Here is a 21,965-nt window from a genome sequence, read left to right on the forward strand (position 1 = left end):
GCCCCTCAAGACCCAAGGCACCTACCTGCAGTCCCAATGTTTGAGGCCAGGCAGTTTATAGGCACAGTGAAAGAATCATGCTAACTGGATAAAATAACCATATGTCCCCACCGGAGGCTCCATTACTTGAGTCATTTAAGCCTCGCTGGACAAAAAGCACCAGGGCCATTTGCTGTTGGAATCAAACCTCCACAAAGTGGACAGGAAAGAAATGACCTAATAGGTAATGCCGTCTTCTGTGTCAGGAAAAGCTGGCCCGCCACACTGTTGTGAAAGCTTACGCCCCAATTATACCCCAACAACAAGAGGGGCACTTCTTATTCGGAGAATGAAAAGGAGAAAAAGCCCAGATTTAACATTTACATCACCATTATCAAAGGCCTGGGCAGTTTTCCCTAGGAATAATATTTTCAAGATACAATGGAAAAAAATGTGTGGGGGTAGAGGGTAGAGGGGCTTGTAGTCTTTATTCAGAAACTTAAGAGGAAGGAAGGGAGTGTTTCTGGTCTGATTTTTGTTTGGGAGGTGTTGAAATTGGGGGTAACCTCTTCCATCTGCTCACAAGGCCAGGTATCTACCTTCGGTATGTTTCAGTGTGAAGCCTTGTGCTTCTTTCCACACTGGATCTGTCTGCCATCTCGGGGGAGCACACATCGCCTCAGTTTACTGCCTTGATGTGTTCATTGCTTGCACAGTCAGCTGGTATAAGGCAGAATTGAGGGAAAGGATACATTTTGTGTGTGTGTATGTGTGTGTGTGTGTGTGTATGTGTGTCTGTGTGTGTATGTGTGTATATGTGTGTGTATATGTGTGTGTATGTGTGTGTATGATGTGGTGTGTGTGTGGTGTGTGTGTGTATGTGTGTATATGTATAAGTGTGTATATGTGTAAGTGTGTGTATGTGTGTGTATGTGTAAGTGTGTGTATGTGTGTGTATGCGGATGTATGTGTGTATATGTGTAACTGTGTGTGTGTGGTATGTTGTGTGTGTATGTGTGTGTGTTTCAGAATACATACAGGTGTGTGGGAAGGAGATGATGACATTCGCGTGTGTCAGTTAAAGAGGGCACAGCTTTTCTTTCTAGGTAAATGTGTTCATTTACTGGCAAAACTTCATTTGGGATTGAAGTACAGAAACAAACGTGAAATACAATTACAATTTAAAATTATGTTTCTGTGAAATGCATAGTTTTCTGATGGCCAGCATTGAAATGAAATTGGAAAAAAAACATATTTTCATAAATTTGTTATAGTCTAAATGGGATCTCTCCCGTGTAGATATTTTGCCTTCGGACATTAAATGTGTATTCGTACAAAGGTCAGTCTGTGGGGGGGGGGGGAGGGAGAGGGAAAGGGAGGTGGGTATGCCTGGTCAGGGTTGAGGACATGCATCTATAGGGAATGACCTACTTAATGTTGTTACTCATTTGTACAAGTCTTGGGATTTCCAGGTGTCCTTGCTGCCAGGGATCATGTAAAGGGCACTTCTCACATGGGTGTCACAGGTCCACCACTGAAAACCCAGCCTCGCTTCTTCTCCGCTGTGTTTTTATTTATTTATTTTCACAAGGGTGAGTAATCAACATTCAGGACCTCACTACTGATCTTTTAGCATCCTTCCTCTCCTAAGTAATTCCGAGTGGAAGGCGTGACAACTCCGGGACAGATTTATAAAAGCAACTTCCCCCCATCCCTCTGAAAAAGAGGCAAACGGTATTATTGCAAATAACCTTTAAGATAATTAACTAACAATGCTGCAACTAGCATCAAATCTTCCTTCAGGCGACACCTAATTTAAGTGTTACTGGCACGAAGTGGAGACAGATTGTGCATTACCACCGCAATATTTACATAGCAGAAACCCACAGAGCGGGAAACGCCAGGCTCAATGAAGCACTAAATTAGAACAACCGTACTCAGTGTTAATTTGCCTTCCATTCTTTTCCAAATCTCAGGTCCAGAAATCAGAACAAATCCATCTACAGCCTCCCACTCCTAAATGACTAAACCAGAGGAGATGTTAGTACTTTTTCTTTTACAACCCCCCCACACCACCCCCCAATTAAAATAACTTGAGATTTATTTCTTCTCTCCACGAGAACCATGTGGTCAAACTGTGATTATTTCGTTACAACGCGCTCCCACTTTGATCTGAAATTATTCTCGGGCAAGCGCTGCATCGAAGACGACACAGCAGAGCCTAAAAAGGCTTTTGCTTTTTCTAAGACTGCCAATACAGCTTATGAAAAAAGATAAATAAAACGAGACAGGGGAACCAATTAGTGAGATATTTAGGGAAAGGGATAGTCGTCTACCTTCAGCGATTTTCTCATTGATAAATTTTGTTTCCGTTCCACATTTCCCAACTCTCCCGCCAAACGCGATGAGTTTTCCTTAAGCCATTCTTATCCGTACTATTTTTTAAACTCCAGCACCACTCGAGGTATTAACAAAACATTTACCTTTCCCAACTGCTGGTGTTCTTTGAAGGCAGCAATCAGCTCTTCAGCCCACCGAATTTTTTCCGGGGTTGGAGTAAACTGTTCCTGTACCACTGCAATCTGGTTAGGGTGGATCACCTGTTTACCTGCAAAGAGGGAAACCACACGGGAGGCTCGGGGACAGACCAGATGCGCCCAGCTGGGGACATCCCTGGATGCTTCATAGAGTGGGTGCTGAGGAACTAAACCGTACAAAGCAAAACCTACAATCAGACACGCTTTTCCAGAAAACCACACAAGAACAAACACAAGTATGGGAGTTACTGCACTTCCGCTCAGCTCGGAAAAGCGCCCATCTTTAGTTACAGGTGGCTGGATGAGGCAGCTCGTTAAAACAACTACTTTGCTTGGATTTTAACTGGAGAATGTCTGCAAGTTATCTGTTACTTTGAGTTAAAGATAGAGTGAAATTGAATGAGAGTTCTCTCAAATTGTGTAAGCTGTCTAGTGCTTGTTTGGGGGAGAGCTGTGTGGCTTCCTATATCCCCTATACCAGTGACAGTCGAAGTTCAGCTCACAGCAGATGTTATGACCACATCAATACCAAACACTGCCTTACAGTGATATATTTCATTTTCTTTTTGAGTATGTTATTGTAAACATGTCAATTTTAATGAAAATACATACAGAGTTGTAAACTAAAAGGCAGACTTAAATACTGTGGCATCCAGATTACTCTATTTCACAGTTTTTAAATAAAAAGATTACAGGAAAATGTATCCATTCTAAAATATATCTGCATCTTCCCTTTCTTCCTATAGTATGAGAGTTATTTGTCTTCAAATGATAAGAAATTGTATCTTTGTAGAAATACCTTCAAAAATCTTTGATTTTTTTTTTTTGAAGTTAAAGGGTTTTAAATAAAGGCACCATCCATATACAAGCCTCAAAGGATTCTATGTAATTATAATACTCTAATAATAATAATGATAATAAACCAATTTAACAGTTGGGAAGTATGGTATCTAATCAGGTCATTAATAAAATGCAATATAATTTAATGTCATAACGATGAGATTAAATTGCGTTACATGATAAAGTTATGAACATAAATGGACTCTTTAAAACTGATGTACACTTAATGGCTGCTAACTATATTTGTTGTCCCTTCAATTTGCTTTGCTTTTTTAAACAGTTGCTTCAAATTTTAACACTGTATGTTATAGCCCACATGTTTTTTTTTATAAACTACAGTAGTTTTGTTTTGTTTTTTATAAACTACTGTCTGTTGAACAGATAAAGGACCAATGTAAAAATAGTAAAACAGGGATTTTCTTTTTCTAGTGTTTCAAGAAAAGAAGTTTAGGTAAATAGATAATATTTTCTTTAAACCTTAGCATAAGTAAAAATTCTGTGTTATCATTTTAGTCTTGCCTGTTAGCACGGTAGAAAAATGTTACGAATCTATATACATAAAGGCATTTCGAACTATTTGAAGACTGATTTTTAGAGTCAACTAACAGAGCTACAAACGTGAACTCCTTCCAAATAATAGGTATTGATTCCGCATTTAATTATTTTAATAGTTGTAATAATATTATTTAAGAAGCTCGTCCGTCCGTGCCCAGCAGTCATTTCCTAAATTGTTAGCCCTGGATTTCATAATTTATGTACATAATTTACGTCACTGTGCAAAAAGGCGGATTTCACGGGAACTTCTGGATACAGGCTCTGTAATGTGAGTAGCAAATGTAAGTACTTAGCTGGGTTCTTGGGAAACCTCCCGAGTGCTCGTAAGCACCCACATTTCAGTAAGAGGCCTTGAAATCTATGCGCACTTTCATGCCAAGGAGTCTTTTTGACATTCTGTGTACATTCCAGTGACTGTATAATGGGCTTTAATGCCATGTGGGACACACGCAAATATTTTATCCACAAGAGTTCTTATTGACAAGTTACCAAGAGGGTGCAAAATTGGACGGCATTAAAATTTATGACCGTGAGATCCTTTTTTTTTTTTACAGGACCACTTGATATATCTTGCTTTTAAATCAATACCTGTCAAGCTTTCTAGGCAACTGTATGAGGGCATCATTTTTGTCTTGTACAGAAGACTGCAAAGACACACGAAGACCAATATTGCTCTATATTCATAATCTCGTCTCACAGTCTGTAGTGCTGTAGAAACCGTAACGGCTAAGGTGGTGGGAAAAGCTTTCTCCCACATTTTAGTTCCAGTCTCTTTTTATTATTTACAAAAATCCTAAAGTTAACGTATACAGGCATTGGGGTTGATGTTAAATCTATCAATGTGAGTGGAGACCCCACGCAACAAAGACAGCAAAAACAAAACTACAGCCCACTGTTTGGTGTGATGGTAGATTTTTTTTTTTTTGAGGAAAAAAGGGGGAGAAATTATATGGTTTTATTATAATCTCATAAAGTAAGGCTTTATAAATATGTGTACATTTAAATTTCCATGCTGAAGTACTGACAGCCCTTGCCCTGATCCAGGCTTTAGCTATGAATAACGGGACACTTTTGCTGATTTTAAGCCCTCCGACCACCTGCTCCAGGCAGGTATCATACAGTTGGTGATGATATTCTGCCTTCTCCCCCAGCAACCCTGCCCCACCCCCCACCATGTTCTACTGCTTCTTGCCCTCTCTCGTGCAAGGCTTAAGGTGTCACAATTAAGTTCCAAACGTTAGTACCGTAGGATCATGAGAGGCATAAAATACTCAGTGAGAGCAGGCGTTAAAACACAGGATACAAAGTCTCACATCTTTTGATCACTTTTGTGTGTGTGTGTGTGTGTGGTGTGTGTGTGTGTAGAAATATAGTTGGGGAAACAAAGACTTCTCAAAATCAGTACGTATGTATGGAGTGTGACCCCCGCCAGCTTACAGCTTCTGCCACATGGAGGCACAATGGATGCTGTGCCCTCAGTGCCTCCCTGTACCCCGGCTTCCATCTTCCTGTGATTTAATACTCCCCGTTGGGCAGAAACAATACAATAGTGCCAGGTCTGTGGGTTCTTCGTGCTGGGTTGGGCACAGTCTAGACATTTAAACCGGATTTGAAATAGCTTGTCTTCTGAGACTGAATTGAGGACAAATTCAATTCAATCCTGTATCTTGAGAAAACTTTGAGCCCCAGAGGAATCTGGGGCGGGGGCAGGGGGGACACCAAACCAAGAACATGAAGGGCTGGTGACTAAGCCTGGCAGCCAGTGCCACATAGTGTAGGCCAACAACATCAGTCTTTATTAGATAGATTTCATGGGGCTTTTGCTCCCAACTTTTCCATTCGGGCCACAGCCTAACTGGCCACAGGAAGGAGGCAAAGACAGGCAATACCACCCCACCCCCCTACTGACTAGCAGGAGGCTTCCTTTCTCTCTTAGTCCCTAGTAAATATAAAGAGAAAATACGAAGATCATTAAAACACATTTCTGTGTGTGGAAATCATATGTCTCTAAGTTTAAAAATTAAGAGGTTCAGGTTCATGTCAGTGCTCTGTTGTATATGAAAGACAACATCAGGTTTATTCAATTCTAAGGTAACTGTGTTATGGCTTAAGTCTTTCCGTTTTGGTTCAGGATAAGACATTCTCGTTTTTCATTTTAAGGTAATTTGGGAGACTTTTAGTTAAAACCTGACTAGGTATAGTATCAAAATACTTTATAAAAGAGATAGCAGCTCCTTCCTTCCCTCCTTCCCTTCATCCCTCCCTCCCTCCCTCCCTCCCTCCCTCCCTCTTCCTGCTTGATACATTTATAGTTAGCAATCTTAGCACTTTTATCATATCATAAGAATCAATGTGAGTGTGTGTGTGGGGGAGGGAGAGGGAGAGAATGAGAATACAGGAATACAGGAGCATGTATACACAACCACACAGGACCATTTATGCATAAGATTCTATTAAGGTTTTCAAAAGACAGAATTCCATTGCAAAAAAACTTGATTTTCAGTTTCCTTGAACTCATGGGGACAGAGTGATGAGCAGTGGTGACTGTCAGCTGCCTGCCTCTACCTACCCCATACAAACCTGTGAGGGACCCACTGTCTCCGGTGCCAGCCGGTACCCACAGGTGCCAGCAGGTACATAGACCCCTGGGAGACACAGGAGGAAAGAGGGACTTACTGTGGCCAAATGATTTTTAAAAATATTCACGAGGAAAAAAAATCACAGGCAATAATGATTAAAAAACTGATTAATACTTTATCTATTTTAGGAACATTTTCTTATATTCCACCAATCTAAATTCTGATCATTTTTCACTCTCAAACCCTGCCATACTTGATCTCATTCTTCCCCTGGGACCAGATCGAATTATACCAATGTACTTAAAAAGACAGAAAAAGAAGTGTAAAGAAAGAAATTCAATCAAATATTTTGTTTGATGATTTGCAGAGACCACCACCACCGCCAAAAACAACAAGAAAATACCGCAAAACAAAAAAACAAACAAAAAAAGAAAAAAGGAGTAAGAAGAAAAGAAGGAGAGAGAAAACCGGCCCCCACAAAACCCAGGTAACAATCATCAGGTGCCCTCTGCTCTGTGCAGCCTTCTCATGTAACAGGGCATGGGGTGCATAGACATCTTTATTTTCTGGAACACCTGCTAATGTACACACTGCTCTTTAAGACAGCACCAGGAGTCATACCAGTGAAGCCCATGGCGGCTGCTTCTCTAGACTGTCTGAGAAGTCCATCTTCATCCCGGAAGTTGATGTATACAAGATCTATGGCTTGTAGGCCAAAGGCCTTTGCCGTGACGACAATCTTCTGTCGGGCATAGAGGATGTCTTGGGTGTCCTTGTTGTTTGTTGCACCTAATAGTGAGTTGCACATAGAAAAGTGAGGCTTTAAGGTTGGAAACCAAACCCAGACATCTACTATAGAAACCAGGTTCTAAAGATATGTATATCTCCCTGGAAACGGTTTCCCAGGAAAGCAATTATTCCAATACAGAGGAAAAAGTGTTGAATGGCATATATGTCTAGTGGTCTGGTACAGTTTTCAATGCAATCACTTGTACTTGGGTTCGGGAGACGGAAGTGGGTCACAGGGCCCCTAACAGATTTTCCTCCATTGTGTAAGCACTTGGAGAGTGTCAGCCCAAAGGCAATGCTACAAGTGTCCAGGAAGCTGCATGTAGGGGGTGAGGGGAATAGCTCACTTCTTAGGAATGGCATTGTGACATCTGTCCTCAAAGACGTCCTGATCCAGTGCTTTGAGGTTTGTTGGTTGGAGCATGGGGGAAATAAGGAAGACCCTCATTTTGGGAGAGGCAAAAAGTGCCTGAATGCCTTCTGTAATACACTTAGCTGTGGGACACACGACTGTCTCCTGGGAAGACTTAAATTGTATTAAAAGAAAATTTTCTTTTTCACCCTGAGGGGAGGGAGTGTGTCAGTGTTTAAATTTGGGCTTCGATACCCATTGCTCAGGAAAAGTGTCCCTAGCCCACTGGGATGTGGTTCTGAAAACACTTTCTGTAACCTTGGCCTTTAGTCTCCAACCCCAGAAACAACCAGATGAGGACTCAAGGAATATCAGCAGGACCAGTAGATATTTAACAATAAACACTCTGAAATATATACTAAGGTGAATTTATAATCTATCTTAAAAATGTTTCTACATTTAATGTAGAAAACACGGTATTAAGGCCAATGCAGACGCACTTTGAACGTTCTATTTAGAGGCTCAGGTCTTGTACTTAAAGTGACGATGACATATTTAAGCCAGCATCAGTAGTGGTAGTAGCCAGTTAGACCCCCGTACATTCTTGAACATGCCTGAGGTTGTAGAGGCTTTTATTAGTTATTTTATAAATGAGTAGAAGTAATAAGGCAGGATTCTGGAAGCAGGAGATGGAGCCCTAAATTATCAGGAAGTGGTGGTCAGTTAGTTGTCATAAAAAGGCACTGACAGGGCTAGCAAATACATATTATTATGTAAATGTCCCTTTGTGAAGGGGCAAAGAAGAAAAATCGTGCGTGCGTGAGTACACACGTACACACACACACACACACACACACACACACACACACACACAAAACGGAAGGCAAGAGGCAGGGAGAGTTGGGAGAGAACTTTGACACCTATGCTGGCTCGAAAATCTTCTCCTCCAAAAACGACTGCATCTAGGAAAAGACCCACTTGAGGTCCGATCTTTAGTGTTTCTTCACACACTGCCTGGAAAAGAACAGAGCAGGGTCTCAGAGGCCAGGAGCCAATGCATCAGCCGGAGAAAAGATTCAGACCCTAACCTACTCTGGCTAAAACAAACTGAGACCTTCCCTAAAGCATTTAATAGTCCTCAGATAAACGCCTCATACGTATCTGCTTTGCCTGGTGATTTGCCGTACAGCCATCACTGCTTAATAAATAGAATACTCCAATTACATGATGTCCAATTTTCTAGATAACTTTTGGCCACGCCTGTCAGCTTCTACTGCAAGCAATTCACAACTCTGGAATCTGTTTTTGAGAGGACTCTTAAATAACAAATGTGAAACCACGGGAGAGGAGGGAAAAAAAGAAATTTTTTTTTTAAATCAAACTAATTGGATTATTTGCATTAGGATCAAGTAAAGTGGTTTCAGGCTCACGGTCAGGTAATGCAAAACCTACAACTTATGAGAGAAAATAAAAAATGCTACCCGTCACCCAGGGCGTGTGAATAGAGCCACTCTGGCACGTCCAGCTGAACGTAAGGACGAATCACGTTTGCTGTAGATGTAACTGTGAATCTTGGGACATGTGGCTGTAATGTACTAACAGCTGTGTGGATGGGAAGGAGGCTGTGCAGGCACTGCTGATTAATTTCAGGCATCGTGAGAGTTCCTGAGCGCATTACTGAAGAAAATGGCAAAATAGCGCTTTAAAATTAAACCACTGCCATGTATCTGATTCCAGCTCAGGGATGTGCTTTTGATTGTATTTGAGGGTGCTAGGGTGGGCTGAGGGCCTTGTGGTTGTTTGTCTGAAGGAGTTGGTCACAAGATAACCTGAGGCAGCCCCCAAACGTTTGCACTGGGCCTTTCCTTCACACATCTCCAAAGCTTCCTCTGAACGGTGGCTTGTACACTCTCCATTCGGTCAGCTACTTCTGTTTTCAGTGATTGGTTTTGTTTTGTTTTGTTTTGTTTTGTTTTTCTTCCTACTCTCTGGAGTGGGAAAAGAATTAAAACGAAATGCAAAGCCAAAACAAACCCAAGGAGGGCTAGAAACTTCGGGAAGAGGTACAGGGAGGAGCGTTAGACAGCCATTCAACGGTCAGGTGATAGGAGAGACTTTTTTGGGGGGGAAGATGATACAAAGGCCTGGGGATGGAGAGAGATGAGCTGGCCATGAGTCTGGTAAGGCAGGTAGTGTGGTGCAGCCAGGCGGGGGCTGGGAACTGGCTCTGCTAGTTGTTTCTGAGTGTGTATTAGGAAACACTTTCTGTTTGAAACGTGGCAAATCGAAACAAGAGACTACGAGTTATATATATACCATGAACAACAGTCATATCTGCCAGGGATTACAGGTACTGGAGAGGCAGGGTATTTGCAGATGGAAAGACAGCTGGTAGGAAGGATGATTTAAACTCAGCGTATAAAGGTGAAAAATAAAATTTCCACGTACGCTTAATCTATGCATGTACTAATTCAAGGCACATATTTATTCTGTGATTTTATTTTTCTGCAAACTCCAGGAACATATAAATGTTTGGAGACTGAGAAGACCTCTTCCTTTTTTGAACTAGTTTCTTTGTCTTCCAAGATATTGGCAACCTTGTTATTGGAGTAAAACAGATTTTTGTTTTGTTTTTTTTTTTAAATGGCTTAAATATCTTACTTGGTTTATAAATTTTTCTTTAAAAAATTTTTTTAAGTAGATGTCCAAATTTAAAAAAAAGAAAAAAAAAAAAAAAAAACAAACCAAAGTTCTTTTTAGGAAATCAAAGTAAAACACTGACTCACATGACCACGCCATGGATGGCTTCCTTACCTTAAAATTGAGCAAACCCATTGCAGTCTCCACAAAGGGGATTAAATTCATTGGTTGTTCAAGCTTTCGGCCTTTTAAGTGGAGTGAAAATTTGTCTGAAAACTAAAATCAGAGATGTCATAGGTGATTAGACAGGGCAGAAGCTCAGCCCCTGAAATGCGACGGAGCAAGGCTGAAAAGCCCCTGACCTGAGGAAGTACCCGACCCCAGCCTCCAGCATCCACACAAAGGAACGGGGAGGGGGCAGGAAGGAAGCAAAACAGCAAGGAAAACTAAAGGTAACAACGTTCCCCCAAATCACAGTGAAATCTCAAACACCACAATCCCTTTCCCTCCGAAGGGAATAATTTGAGGCCTAGGAGCGAGAGGGAAGGAGAGATTCCCAGTCTGGATGCTTCCCTGGAAAACGTATTTACTCTGGACGTGTCACCCTCTCTCCTCCACTAAATGCAAATGGCAGGCGCTCAGAACAAAGCAGACCTCTCTACCTGCCCCTTCTGGTTTTTTTTTTTTTTTTTTGTTTCGGACCCAACACCAACACATGTGCAACTGTTGGCTGCCTTTTGCATCTGTGCGATCCAAGTCATCCGTTATAGCGCCACTGTCCTTTGTTCCGGAGGGTTTTCTTCATATATATATATATATATATATATATATATAATTTTTTTTAAGCTTACCTAGGAAGACCTTAAAAAGGAAGTTTAATTCTTTGAAGACCAAAGCTTGCCAATTTTTTCCATGAGACCAGTTCACAGCTAGCTCTGCACTGCCAGTGGGGTAGCCCAAATTCCAAAATCTATCATCTGGAAACATACAAAAGCTCTCGCAGATCCCCCACACCCCCGTTTCAAAAAAAGGGGGAGGGAGCCCCACAATCTAAATTGTAAATCTATTATGTCTATCTAGATCTAATAAGATGTGGGAAGATTAAGAAGAGAAAAAAAAAAAGAAAGAAAAAAACACAGGTATAATAAAGATATTTTTGTAAATAAAGTTGAAAACATATATATCCATTTAAATTTGAGGAATATTCAGCCATTAATGGATATCAAAGGAAGAGGGAATTTTAATCATCTCTCCATTCAGTCTCAGTTGGGTAAATCATATCTAAGAGATTTGCATAAATATAAACCATCAAAGACTTTTCATCTTCAAAGGGGGTTTCAAGACCCTATAAGCTTTGTACTGTAATCATGCTAGGTCATCACCCTGCAGGAATAAGGCTGCTATGGCAACATAAAAAAACTAATGCTTAAGGCTTAGCATAATATTCTCACTAATAGAAAGGAAACTCATTTTAAAAGCTGGCAGCCTATTTACCAGAAGCAGGATTAGAGGTGTTATTTCCCTTTTTTACCTGCCCCCTCCTTGCCTGCATGCCCCCCCTAAAAAAATACCTAATCACTGGGATCTTTAAAAAGCTTTTGAGCGATTTGCAGTAACTTTACAATTAGGCTAAAATAAATCACAGCTTTCAGTAATGAAGAATGATTCCCGTTGCTCTCTGCCCCTCCCTCTCAGACGGCGTCACCGTCACCTCTTAGTAACTTCCAGGGAACAGAATAACCCACCATAACAGCCAGAGTGAGGAGAGGGCTGAAAGCTCAGGGGTAACCTGTATGGTATCAGACGCGGTGAAAAAATAAAATGTAATTTATGTTACAATTAAACCTGAAAATGAGTAGTGAAATATTGGTGGCTTGGGTGTTGAATACTTAGCTACTGATTTTCTTTTCTCGTTAAAAAAAAAAAAAAAAAAAAAAAAAAAAAAAAAAAGAAGGGAAAAAAAGAAAGAAAGGAAGGAAGAAAAAAAAAGAAAAGAAAACTTGCAAGGCTACTTGAACTATTCTCTGGGATAGTCGTTACAACTGCAAAAATCGTAAAGTTTACAACTAGGTAAATCTTTTACAAGATATCCCCTGTTCTTAATGAACAAAAATCTCCAATGCCTTTTGCTTTATAGTCAATAGGGGCATTTAAAAATTAAATATGCCGGCCCCTCCCCCCTCCCCATCCCCTTCTTTCTTAAAAAATTGCATTAAGTGCTAACACAAAAGGTAACTAGTGGAGAAGTTTCAATTAATTTTTTCAAAAGGAGACGATTAAATGTTTCCGGCCTGGTAAAGTGTTCATTTCATCGAGGTGGAGGGGACTGGGGAGGGGGGCGTGTGGAAAAGAAGGGGGGAGAATTACAAAGAGACTGGGGAGGAGGGGAAGTAGCAGGGCTCAGCAATTCTTTCAATTCCAGTGCACACCCAATAGCGTGTTGGAAGAATACGCACTGTTGGGATTTGTGGGAGAATTGTCCCGCGACAAAAGAGGCAGAGTTACGCTTGTTACAGCCCAATAAGCCGCGCCAGTCAGACAAGAGCCCACACTAACGACAAAAGGCGAGCGGGCGATTCTCACACAAAAGAAAACAAGTAAGCCCATCTTTCAGTTGTGCGTCAGGCTTGAGGTTTTACGCTTCGCATAAATACAAACGGAGAGGAAAAATAAACAGCCCCCAAAGACTTCTGCTAACTAGAAGTCCTATTTCAATTTCAGCGTCTCCCTCGCACCGAGGATTCGAAACAGCGAGGATTTGAAACATATGTAGCTAGGATTGGGGAGATCACCCCGTCCTAAGTGAGTGCGATGCTGGTGTTAAAAGGCATGAAGGAGGAAGCCAAGGAAAGGGGGACTTCAGGGTCCTCCATCAGCTTAATACGTATCTGAGTGGGGCAGGAGCCTTCGGGACAGTTACGCGCTCTAAACGGTACCTCTAAGCATCTATGGCTAACCTTGGTGAGAGCTCCAGTTTAATAAGTAAACGCAAGCCCTTGATGACAGGTGTTTAAGAGGATCCCAATGCAGAGCTGTCAACGCAAACACCTCACTATTTACAGGTACGATCATTCTCAACCTTCTAGTAGCTACATTTGAAGAGTCAAGTGGAATAGACAGAGAGGCCTCTCATATCTTATGTTCAAATAACAGAGTACAAATATTATTACTGCCATGTGGAGTCAATATTAAAAATTTTGGGATACTCTCCATTTTTCTTTCTTCCCTTGGGAAGAATATCAAGTCTCTAAATGAATGTGTACATCTTTCTCATTCCAAGCACAACTCAACTTGCATGGGCCACACATTTCCAAAGGTGCTGAGTGGCCATAGATGTCGGGTGAGCCATATATTGCACAGAAAAGATCCAGCATATCCAGGTGGACTTAAAAAGTGAACAGCTGGGGGTTGGAGAGATGGCTTAGCGGTTAGGAGTAGTTGCTGCTCTTCAAGAGGACCTAGGTTCGATTCCCAGCACCCACATGGCCGCTCACAACTGTCTATAAGTTCAGGGGGTCCCACACCCTCATACGGACACACATGCAGGCAGAACACCAATGCACATGAAATAGAAGTAGATTAATCATCTTTCTTTTTTAAGTTAGCAGTTTACCAGGTATGGCAACTACTTAGCCTACTGCTTTGGCTAGATCCACAGCCTTTAAGATAATATGAAATGTTGCTTTGAACCACCTCTCCCCACCCCTCCGCCCCCTTCATAATCCATTCAGTCCAGTCACTCCCAGAGGTTCTGCCCCAAGTGTCATAATGAAATGGCATTTCATTCAAGGGACTTGCAGAATAATAATAATAGTAAGTCGCTATTCCGCCCCTCCCTATCTCACAATTAAAACAATCATAGAATAATTGGGCCCATTTCAAAGTTTTCTCAAGTAATTTGACATGCCATCCACTTTACATTTCAGGCTTTTATTGGCTGGAAAGTCTGTCATGAAATGCAAACACACCTGACAGTAATTTAAAAAAAGGGCGCACCAGAGAGCTGTGCAGGAAATAATATCTGAGCTAATTAAAACCACGAGTTAAAAGCTTCCTGTTTCTTCCTCCAGCTGCCCTGAGGAGTGACCTTTTCCTCCCTTCCCTGGACTCTCGGCTTCATATGCAGCTAGAGTCCCTCACTGCTTATGATGGCTTCAGCCAGAACCATCTATGTCATGGTTCTTACAACTAGAAGCCCTGGCATCCCAGTGGCAAGGTGGAGGCTCAGAAAGTTAGTGTCCAGGGACTGATTTGTGAGGGCTGCTAAGGAGACTGTTCTGACCAAACCACAAACCCAACCAGAAAGCAAAAGCAATGTTTCCACACGAGAGCTGTTCCGGGAAACATATTGGTGACACCTGGATTCTACGGGGGAGGAAATGGGCGATTTTCCCACTCGCGTTTCATATTCCCTTCTTCTCTCCTTTCTTTTTGAGTCAGGGTCTCAAGGAGCTCAGACCGACCTCAAACTCGCTATGTAATTGAGGATGATCTTGAACTTCTGATCTTCCCGCCTCTATCTCCTGAACGCTGGCACTATATGCTTTTGCTACCACATCCAGTTTATTTGATGCTAGGAAATCAAACCAGGGCCCTGTGCACACTAGGCAAACTACAAATCGAGCTACAACCAGCCACATTTTCTTCTCTTCGCTGTCTCTCTTTTTACTCATGGTACCGACTGAATCCAGGACCTGACAACTGCTTTGTCCATGAGCTCTCTCCGCAACCCTGTGTGTGTATTTCTAAACTGATATTGTCCACACTCTCTGGGTGGCTCCTGAGCTGGCCTGCGTTGCACAGAGCACTATTACTTACCCACTGGATTTCTTCAGGACCTTCTACCTTTGGTAGCATCAGACTAGAAGGAAGAACTCTGGCCTGTAGAAATGTCTCCAGGTCGGCTTCAGCCAGACCACTAGACACCGAGTTGATTCTCACACACTTTTCCGTTGTGCCCAGGTCAAAGTCTTCAAGAGTTTTTGCTATTCTCAATCGAGCTTCGTTCTGTGAATATTGAGAACATGAATCTCCTAAATGTATTCTTACCATCAAAGGAAACCCAACCAACAGTTTATAGAGTTCTGATGGACACTCATGGACACTGTGACTACAGTAACCCATTTTCTGCCCACAAACAGATACTGAAAATGAATGATTTCTGCACACTGTTTAAGATGGCTGGAACGCAACGGGGATGTTCCATCGTGCATATTGGCATACTTGTGAATGGCGGAGTAATTCGCTCATTAGTGTACTTTCCAACTGAAGAGGTAAAATAACTAATTAACCGATTGGGCATTAACTGTGGACTAAACATGGTTCCAGGGTCTTTTACCCACATTGCTTTATTTAATAAGAAGCCTTAGAAACTGGATGCCACTGGGACTGTGACAATGTCACCTGTCAGCATATTCACATTAGGGGAAAGTTCAGCGTTTGCTTTTTCTGCTCCCCAGGCTTCACACTTAAAAAGAAAAAAAATCATCTTTTTTATTTTATTTGTTTTGTGACCAAGTTGTGTCTTGACATTCAATTAAGAAGGTGCCCCCAGGAGCCTGACACTCAGTATCATGTGAGAGACTCCCACTAATTCGGGTGGAAACAGTAACATCACCAAGAAGTCCCCTCCACAGAGTGCTTGACAAATAGACTGTTTCCTTTGATTTGACAGTCTTTGCTGCCGTTATGCAAAGCCACATTTGAATTATCCCAAAGAAAAAAAAATGTATGAGCCCAGATATGTTATGTATTAGCTTTGAGTCTGAGGTAAAGACTGTGGATGGCTGGGTGAGGAGGAGCACACTAAGGAGTGGGGGTTGGTGTTGAGAGAAAGGAAGCTCTTGGGGCCATTATTTCCTGCCAATTCCAGTTTCAAAAAAATAAAGTCTTCCATCTTGCCAACAGCCCTCAACAAATTCTCACTGCCAGAATGAACGCTTATCAAAGGTAGTTTAATTTGGGAGGAATTTTTATTACACCAATAAAACTTTAAAGCATCTCACTACTGATGAATGTATTTAAAAAAAAAATAGTCTTGGAGATAGAAGCATGGCTCTGTGGTTAAGAGCGCTCACTACTCTTGCAGAGGACCCACATTTAGGTCCTTGAATCCACATGGTGCCTTACTACTATCTATAATTCCAGTTCTGGTGGGGGGGGGTGATACATTCTGCTGGCTTCCATACGCACTAGTCATATATGTGTGTATGTATATATGTGTGTGTGCATCTTGTGTGTATGTACATGTGTATATATAAATCTTTATAGATTTTCTAACAAAATACAGCCACTAGAATAGAAGCATGTATCTAGGAAAACCGCTCCCAAAGCACAGATAAGCACCAGTCATTTGCTGCACGTGGTGGAGCCCTAGCACTCAAGAGGCACGGACATGTAGAACACAGGCTTAGGCAAACCTGGTCAACATAGTGAATTCCATACTAGCAGAGTTACATGGTAAGAGCCTATCTAAAACAAACAAACAAAAACCCCAAATTATTTAAGCCAACACGAATCTACATCTAGTCAAAGAGACAACCCAAGACAGTTGATTTAAACCAGACATAAGTAAGTCTACCTCCAAATAGAAACCAGGAAGGCTTCTAGTTGGGGGTCTGAGCTACATACGCAGTGTGATGAAAGGATAGCTTAGAGTTATTAGGTCACATGGGAATGACACCCAGAAGGACTTTTGGATGTCTCTGTGCAGACTTGATTTGCAGTGTGTTGGCTGTGAATAATTATGCCCACATTAGGCCAAAGCAAAAGAAAGCTCACGAACTTAACAGTGGCTTGAGTCCCCACGACACCATTCTTTCTGCTTTTAAATTCTTAGAATCTGATTTCATAGTGCGTATGGATGCCAAAAGGGGTCAGAGGCATCAGACTCCCCTGAAGCTGGAGTCACAGATGGTTGTGAGCCGCGTCTGATGAGGTATGGGGAACCAAACACAAGCCCTCTGCAAACGAAGTATATAAGTCATCTCGCCAACACCTACCATTACTCAACTTGGTTATTCCACAGTGCAGAGTCCACTTAGGTACCCTGCTCTGTACTGTTGCTGCAGAAGCTAAGGGGAACACACTGATAACCAATCGCAGGAGTAAGCAGGGTTTGAAGGCCATCTACAGTAGCAGGAGGAATTCCTCTGTTTTTACTAGTACCTGTTTTCAGAGCCACAGCCTCGGAGAACCTAAAAGCCAGGTCGTGTGTTGCACAGCCTGGACAGCTACGAACTCTGGCCAGTTTGGGTTTATAAACATTTCAACTTGTGGGTTCTCATCGGACAGCCTTGCAGACTTGGAGAATTGACACACCGAATGGGAACAAGTCAAATAGTCCTAAGGTTGGGCTGAATATGACACACTCAGGAGAGTGAGGGAGGAGGATGTCCAGTTTCAGGCCAGCCTGGTCTACGTTGCAAGACCCTTGTTGAAGGAAAGACAAACAGAATGTCCGCCGAACACGTGTGCTTGATGCGTGCAGAATTCTTGGCAACTTCTTAAATTGTGTCTCGGGCGTCAAACAGCATCTGCGCCCTAAGCTGTCTGGTTATTTCTTTTGGATTTGAAGGGAACTGTGTGTACAGAGCTCGTGGTATAAACCGGCTTGTGATTTCCATCTGAGGTCAGATTGCCATGGTTCCCACACATTCCTGTTCACTGAGTAAAACTCAATCCTTTGAAACTGGCTGCAAAATGAAGCACCTAATTCCAATTTCTACACATAATCTGATTAGTCACTAACCAGTTATAATAACAAGCAGTCAGTAGTCAGCATTTTATTCTTCCTTTTCCTGGCTTTTTGTCTTTGTTTAATTTTGATTTTTGTTTTGTTTTTTTTTGTTTGTTTGTTTGGCTCAGGATAAACAGGGAGCTCTCTCCTGGCATTACCCTATACCTTTCCAAAAATGGAGGACTGTGTCTGAGGTATATTGACATCCAAAACTCATGTTAACAGACTGTTGCTTGCTACAATTTACATCAATGAAGAACGGATCCCTCTGGTACGTATCCCAAAATATCCAACAGCCTTACTAAATTTACACCAGCCAACAAGTGTGTGGATTTTTTTTTTTTTAAATGGTGAAATATGTCACTGTGCTAGTAAACACACCCATGCCATCTGTTGGGTTGAAAGAAAGGCAGCTTCTAAGAACAATTAGGGCTGTGTATTCTGTTAGTTTGGTCCACCCAGTTGTGAGGAGAAAGACGTTCTGCATTTGCTTGGCTTCTCCCTACCATCCCTCCCACATCCCTCAACCCTTTCCTCATACTTCCTCTTCTTCTCTGGCAATACTCCTACTCTGGTCTCTGTCTTTAGGTGGGTCAAGAAGAGATCTGCAGGTGCCTGGCAGACTCTCTCTGTGGGCTCTTTAGAGTAACTTGCAGAAATTAAAAGAGGATGAGCTTTGTAGAGAAAGAGAGAATGTTCTGGAGGAAGGTGGGTCTCGTTAGGCTGAGGGAAGATGGGATCGCTAACAAAACAAGCCTTGTTGAAGGGTCCTCTCAGTGAGATCAACTCAGCCCTTTCAGATCTGACAAGCTGGATAGCTGAATGCTAGTTATCAAGGCCTTTTATGAAAAGTTTTGTTATGTCTTGGAAGAGTTCACTCACTAGCACCAAGTGCTCTGTGTCGTGTCTGATTTCAGATTCCACATGGATTTCAAACAAGGTTGGAATGGATCAGAATCTTCCAAGCCTTCCCAAAGTTCCTACAACCGATCGATATGCCGTGCCACAGGCTGCTTGGTGCAGTGGACCAGAGGCTAATAAAACTGTCCTTATCCATAAGCCGCAGTATTATGTGACCGTGTCTGGGCCAGGAACCAAGGCGTGCTATGATTTCAGAGCCTGGATTCCGGTTACCTGGGGAGGAGACACGCTCCGGTGACGTAGGAAAGCAGATAAATCAACCATCCCCAAGACCTGCGGCCTCCGAAATTAAGGGAGAAAATCTGCGTGCGGTTGGTTCAATTGGCACCCATTAAAGCTAATAACTAATCATCCTCGCGAGTTTCTAGCTCAGAACGATGAGATCTGAGAAGAAAACAACATCCGTCCACTTTTACACTCCAGTGGAAGGGGTGGTCCCTCGCGGCGGGGCGGCACAGTCTCGCCATCTGGAGAATAAATCGAGTGTGAAGTACAGTATAGTTTGGGACCAAGCTCCGTGGCGGCCGCTCAGCAGTCAGTTCATTAGCCCCAAACTTCCAGGGATTAGAGGGGCATCAATTCTACTGTCGAATAGGATGAGACAGACAGGGCACAGGATTCAAGAAGCATAGAGACAACCAGGAGCCCCCCTCTGGCTTATTTATAGAACCACAAAGTATAAACACACTCAAATAAGTGCCTTGAATAACAGCATCATCACAGTTCCCCAACATCTGAATTAACACCGCCTCCCCAACCCCTGTACCCCCACCTCTCCCCTTCCCAAACAGTGATCGTTAAAGTACACACTTTACTGGGACGGGGGAAAGCACGCCTCCATCAGAGGCTGAGATCTGGTAATTAAGAAACAGGAAAGACCTCCTAGACTCGGGGGAGATGGGCAGCCTTTGTAATTAAAAACATATATAAAATCAATATTTTCATTCCATAAAGACAAATGCCATGCTTCACGTTCCAAACCACTACTGAACTCTTCCTTTCTAGACTGGCCCATCCTAACCCATCTCGTTGTTCAAGTGATGTCACAGGTAAGGTCTTTTCCAGATTTGACACATAAGGTCCTGATATCAGCATCTTTAAGCTGTAATTGTCCAAGTTAGGTTAAGTCAAAACAAGACAAAACAAAACAAACAAAATCCTTGGAGTGAACTGCTCCATTTAAAGACCTCGTTTCTCATCTGCTTTTTAGATATTTAAAGACACAAAAGAGGTCATCACAAGGAGGACCACATTGCACTTCTTCATCAGTGCACAGAATTTACCATTACAGGGCCACTAAAAGGGATGTAGTAACTGAGTTGCAAAACATGTTCCCTGATTCTTGCAAACTGGCAGTGTGTTTCATTAGGCAAGAGACGGTGTTGACTTTTAAAAGGTCATTAACTGTACAAAATAATGAGTTTTGTTCTGACCTTTCCAAATACGCACAGGGTGTACTTTGATCATATGAATCTCTAGTTCACTGTTTTTTGTTGTTGTGGGTAAAGAAGTCTTGGTTTGTTTCCTGAAAGAAAAAGGAAGGATAGAAGGACAGTTCTACGACACTGTCAGTTAATGAACTGGTTTAAAGTCCCAGGCCTTGATTCATCCTGCAAGATTCTCCATGTCATTCCTATTTACTCTGAAACCACAGATTTAGATACAGGGGAGTTTTCTTTTCTTTTCTTTCTTTTAATGTGTTTATCATGAATGATACATTAAAACAAGGGCTTATAGCAAAAAATTACAAACCATGTTTCATTTCGTTCCAAGGAGTGAGGAGGCTCGGGAAGCTTACAGTACACGCTTGGAATTTCTCGTGACAGATATTGAATCGACTCTACAGGCAGCAAACACAACGTATAAAACGCAACGATGACATCCAAACTCTATGACAGCGATCTTCTTTACAGGCTCTGAGCAATTAAAAACATTTCTAAGACACCCACCAAGAGAGGCTCTGAGGGGAAAGGTCCTTGGGGGCCAAGCTTGAGGACCTGTGTCTGATCCCAAACCTCACAGAGAACTGTCAAGTTGTCCTTTGACCTCCACACAAGCCAGCACGCACTCCATCACAAATAAGTGTAAAGGAAGTTTTAAATATTTCTGAAGGGAAAATGGCTCTGAGCCACATGAGTGCTACGTTTGTCTCCTATGAAGGAGTAAAGGCTTGGCATCTGTGCATTTCTCTGAACTATAAATAAATAAATACCTAATATCCACCTCAATAACAAGCACACAGTAGGACCGAGGGAAGAGTGGGGTTATCTGTAACTTACATTGAATTTTAGAGAATGAGTGGATGGTGAACAAGAGGACAGATGAGGGAAGGCAGAATCAACATGTCAGTGGGAAAAAACAGCAGGAAGCAATGGCATTCATTTTACAATCTTCCAAATTTCCTGATGTTCAGAATTCTGCTTATAAGATTGAGAGGAAAAAAAATCCTGAAAAGATTTCTCATATGTTCATATTTTGGAGAGCTGGTCAATGACTATGTATTTAAATAAAACAATTCTCTTTGACATATATGTAGATATATATGGTATATATAATGGGTGTTTTCACAATAAAAGAAGTTTAAAAATAACAACTTTCACTTTGTTGTTTGTAGACAACTATTTGAGTTTTGGGTGGGTGTGTTTGTCTTGGCAGTGGTGGCGTTTTGTTTTTTTTGTTTTTGTTTTTGTTTTTTCACATGTAGCACATGCAAGTCTGGTCCTCTCAGAGGGCAGAAGGCAGCATTGGAGTATGGGTGGTCATGGGCCAGATGTGGGTGCTGGGAACCAAATTCAAGTCCTTTGCAAAAGCAACAATTGTTCTTCACCACTGAGCCATGGCTTCAGCCCCTTTGTAATGGTTTAATGAGATGAAACTTACACAACATATAATCCGCCCATGTGTACTTCTGCACATTTGCTTTGTTTTGAAACTCAGAGACATAGCATAGAACCTTCCGTAAATTGTTTTCGCCGTTCGTGGTTAGGTGTCAGGGTTCATGCACGTCCTGCTACCCATCAGCCCCTTCTCCTCTA

At 42.0% G+C, this 21,965-nt stretch overlaps 1 protein-coding gene and 1 long non-coding RNA gene across 2 annotated transcripts in view; one reads left to right on the forward strand and one right to left on the reverse strand.

Annotated features, from left to right (window-relative positions):
* The window catches only part of Clybl (citramalyl-CoA lyase), a 131,084-nt gene that overhangs the window by 15,785 nt on the left and 93,334 nt on the right, over positions 1-21,965 (reverse strand). The window contains exons 4-8 of the mRNA XM_032918160.1: positions 15,090-15,278; positions 10,446-10,547; positions 8,552-8,645; positions 7,112-7,279; positions 2,463-2,587 (exon numbers count right to left, since the gene is read on the reverse strand). Coding sequence (XP_032774051.1) covers positions 2,463-2,587; positions 7,112-7,279; positions 8,552-8,645; positions 10,446-10,547; positions 15,090-15,278 — 678 coding nt within the window. The remainder of the gene's footprint in view (positions 1-2,462; positions 2,588-7,111; positions 7,280-8,551; positions 8,646-10,445; positions 10,548-15,089; positions 15,279-21,965) is intronic.
* LOC116913554 lies at positions 18,238-20,087 on the forward strand. Its single transcript, XR_004389630.1, has 2 exons — positions 18,238-18,280; positions 18,927-20,087. It is a non-coding gene; the product is annotated as an uncharacterized LOC116913554 (long non-coding RNA).

Source organism: Rattus rattus, chromosome 12 (assembly GCF_011064425.1).
Source record: "Rattus rattus isolate New Zealand chromosome 12, Rrattus_CSIRO_v1, whole genome shotgun sequence".
Taxonomy (NCBI): Eukaryota; Metazoa; Chordata; class Mammalia; order Rodentia; family Muridae; genus Rattus; species Rattus rattus.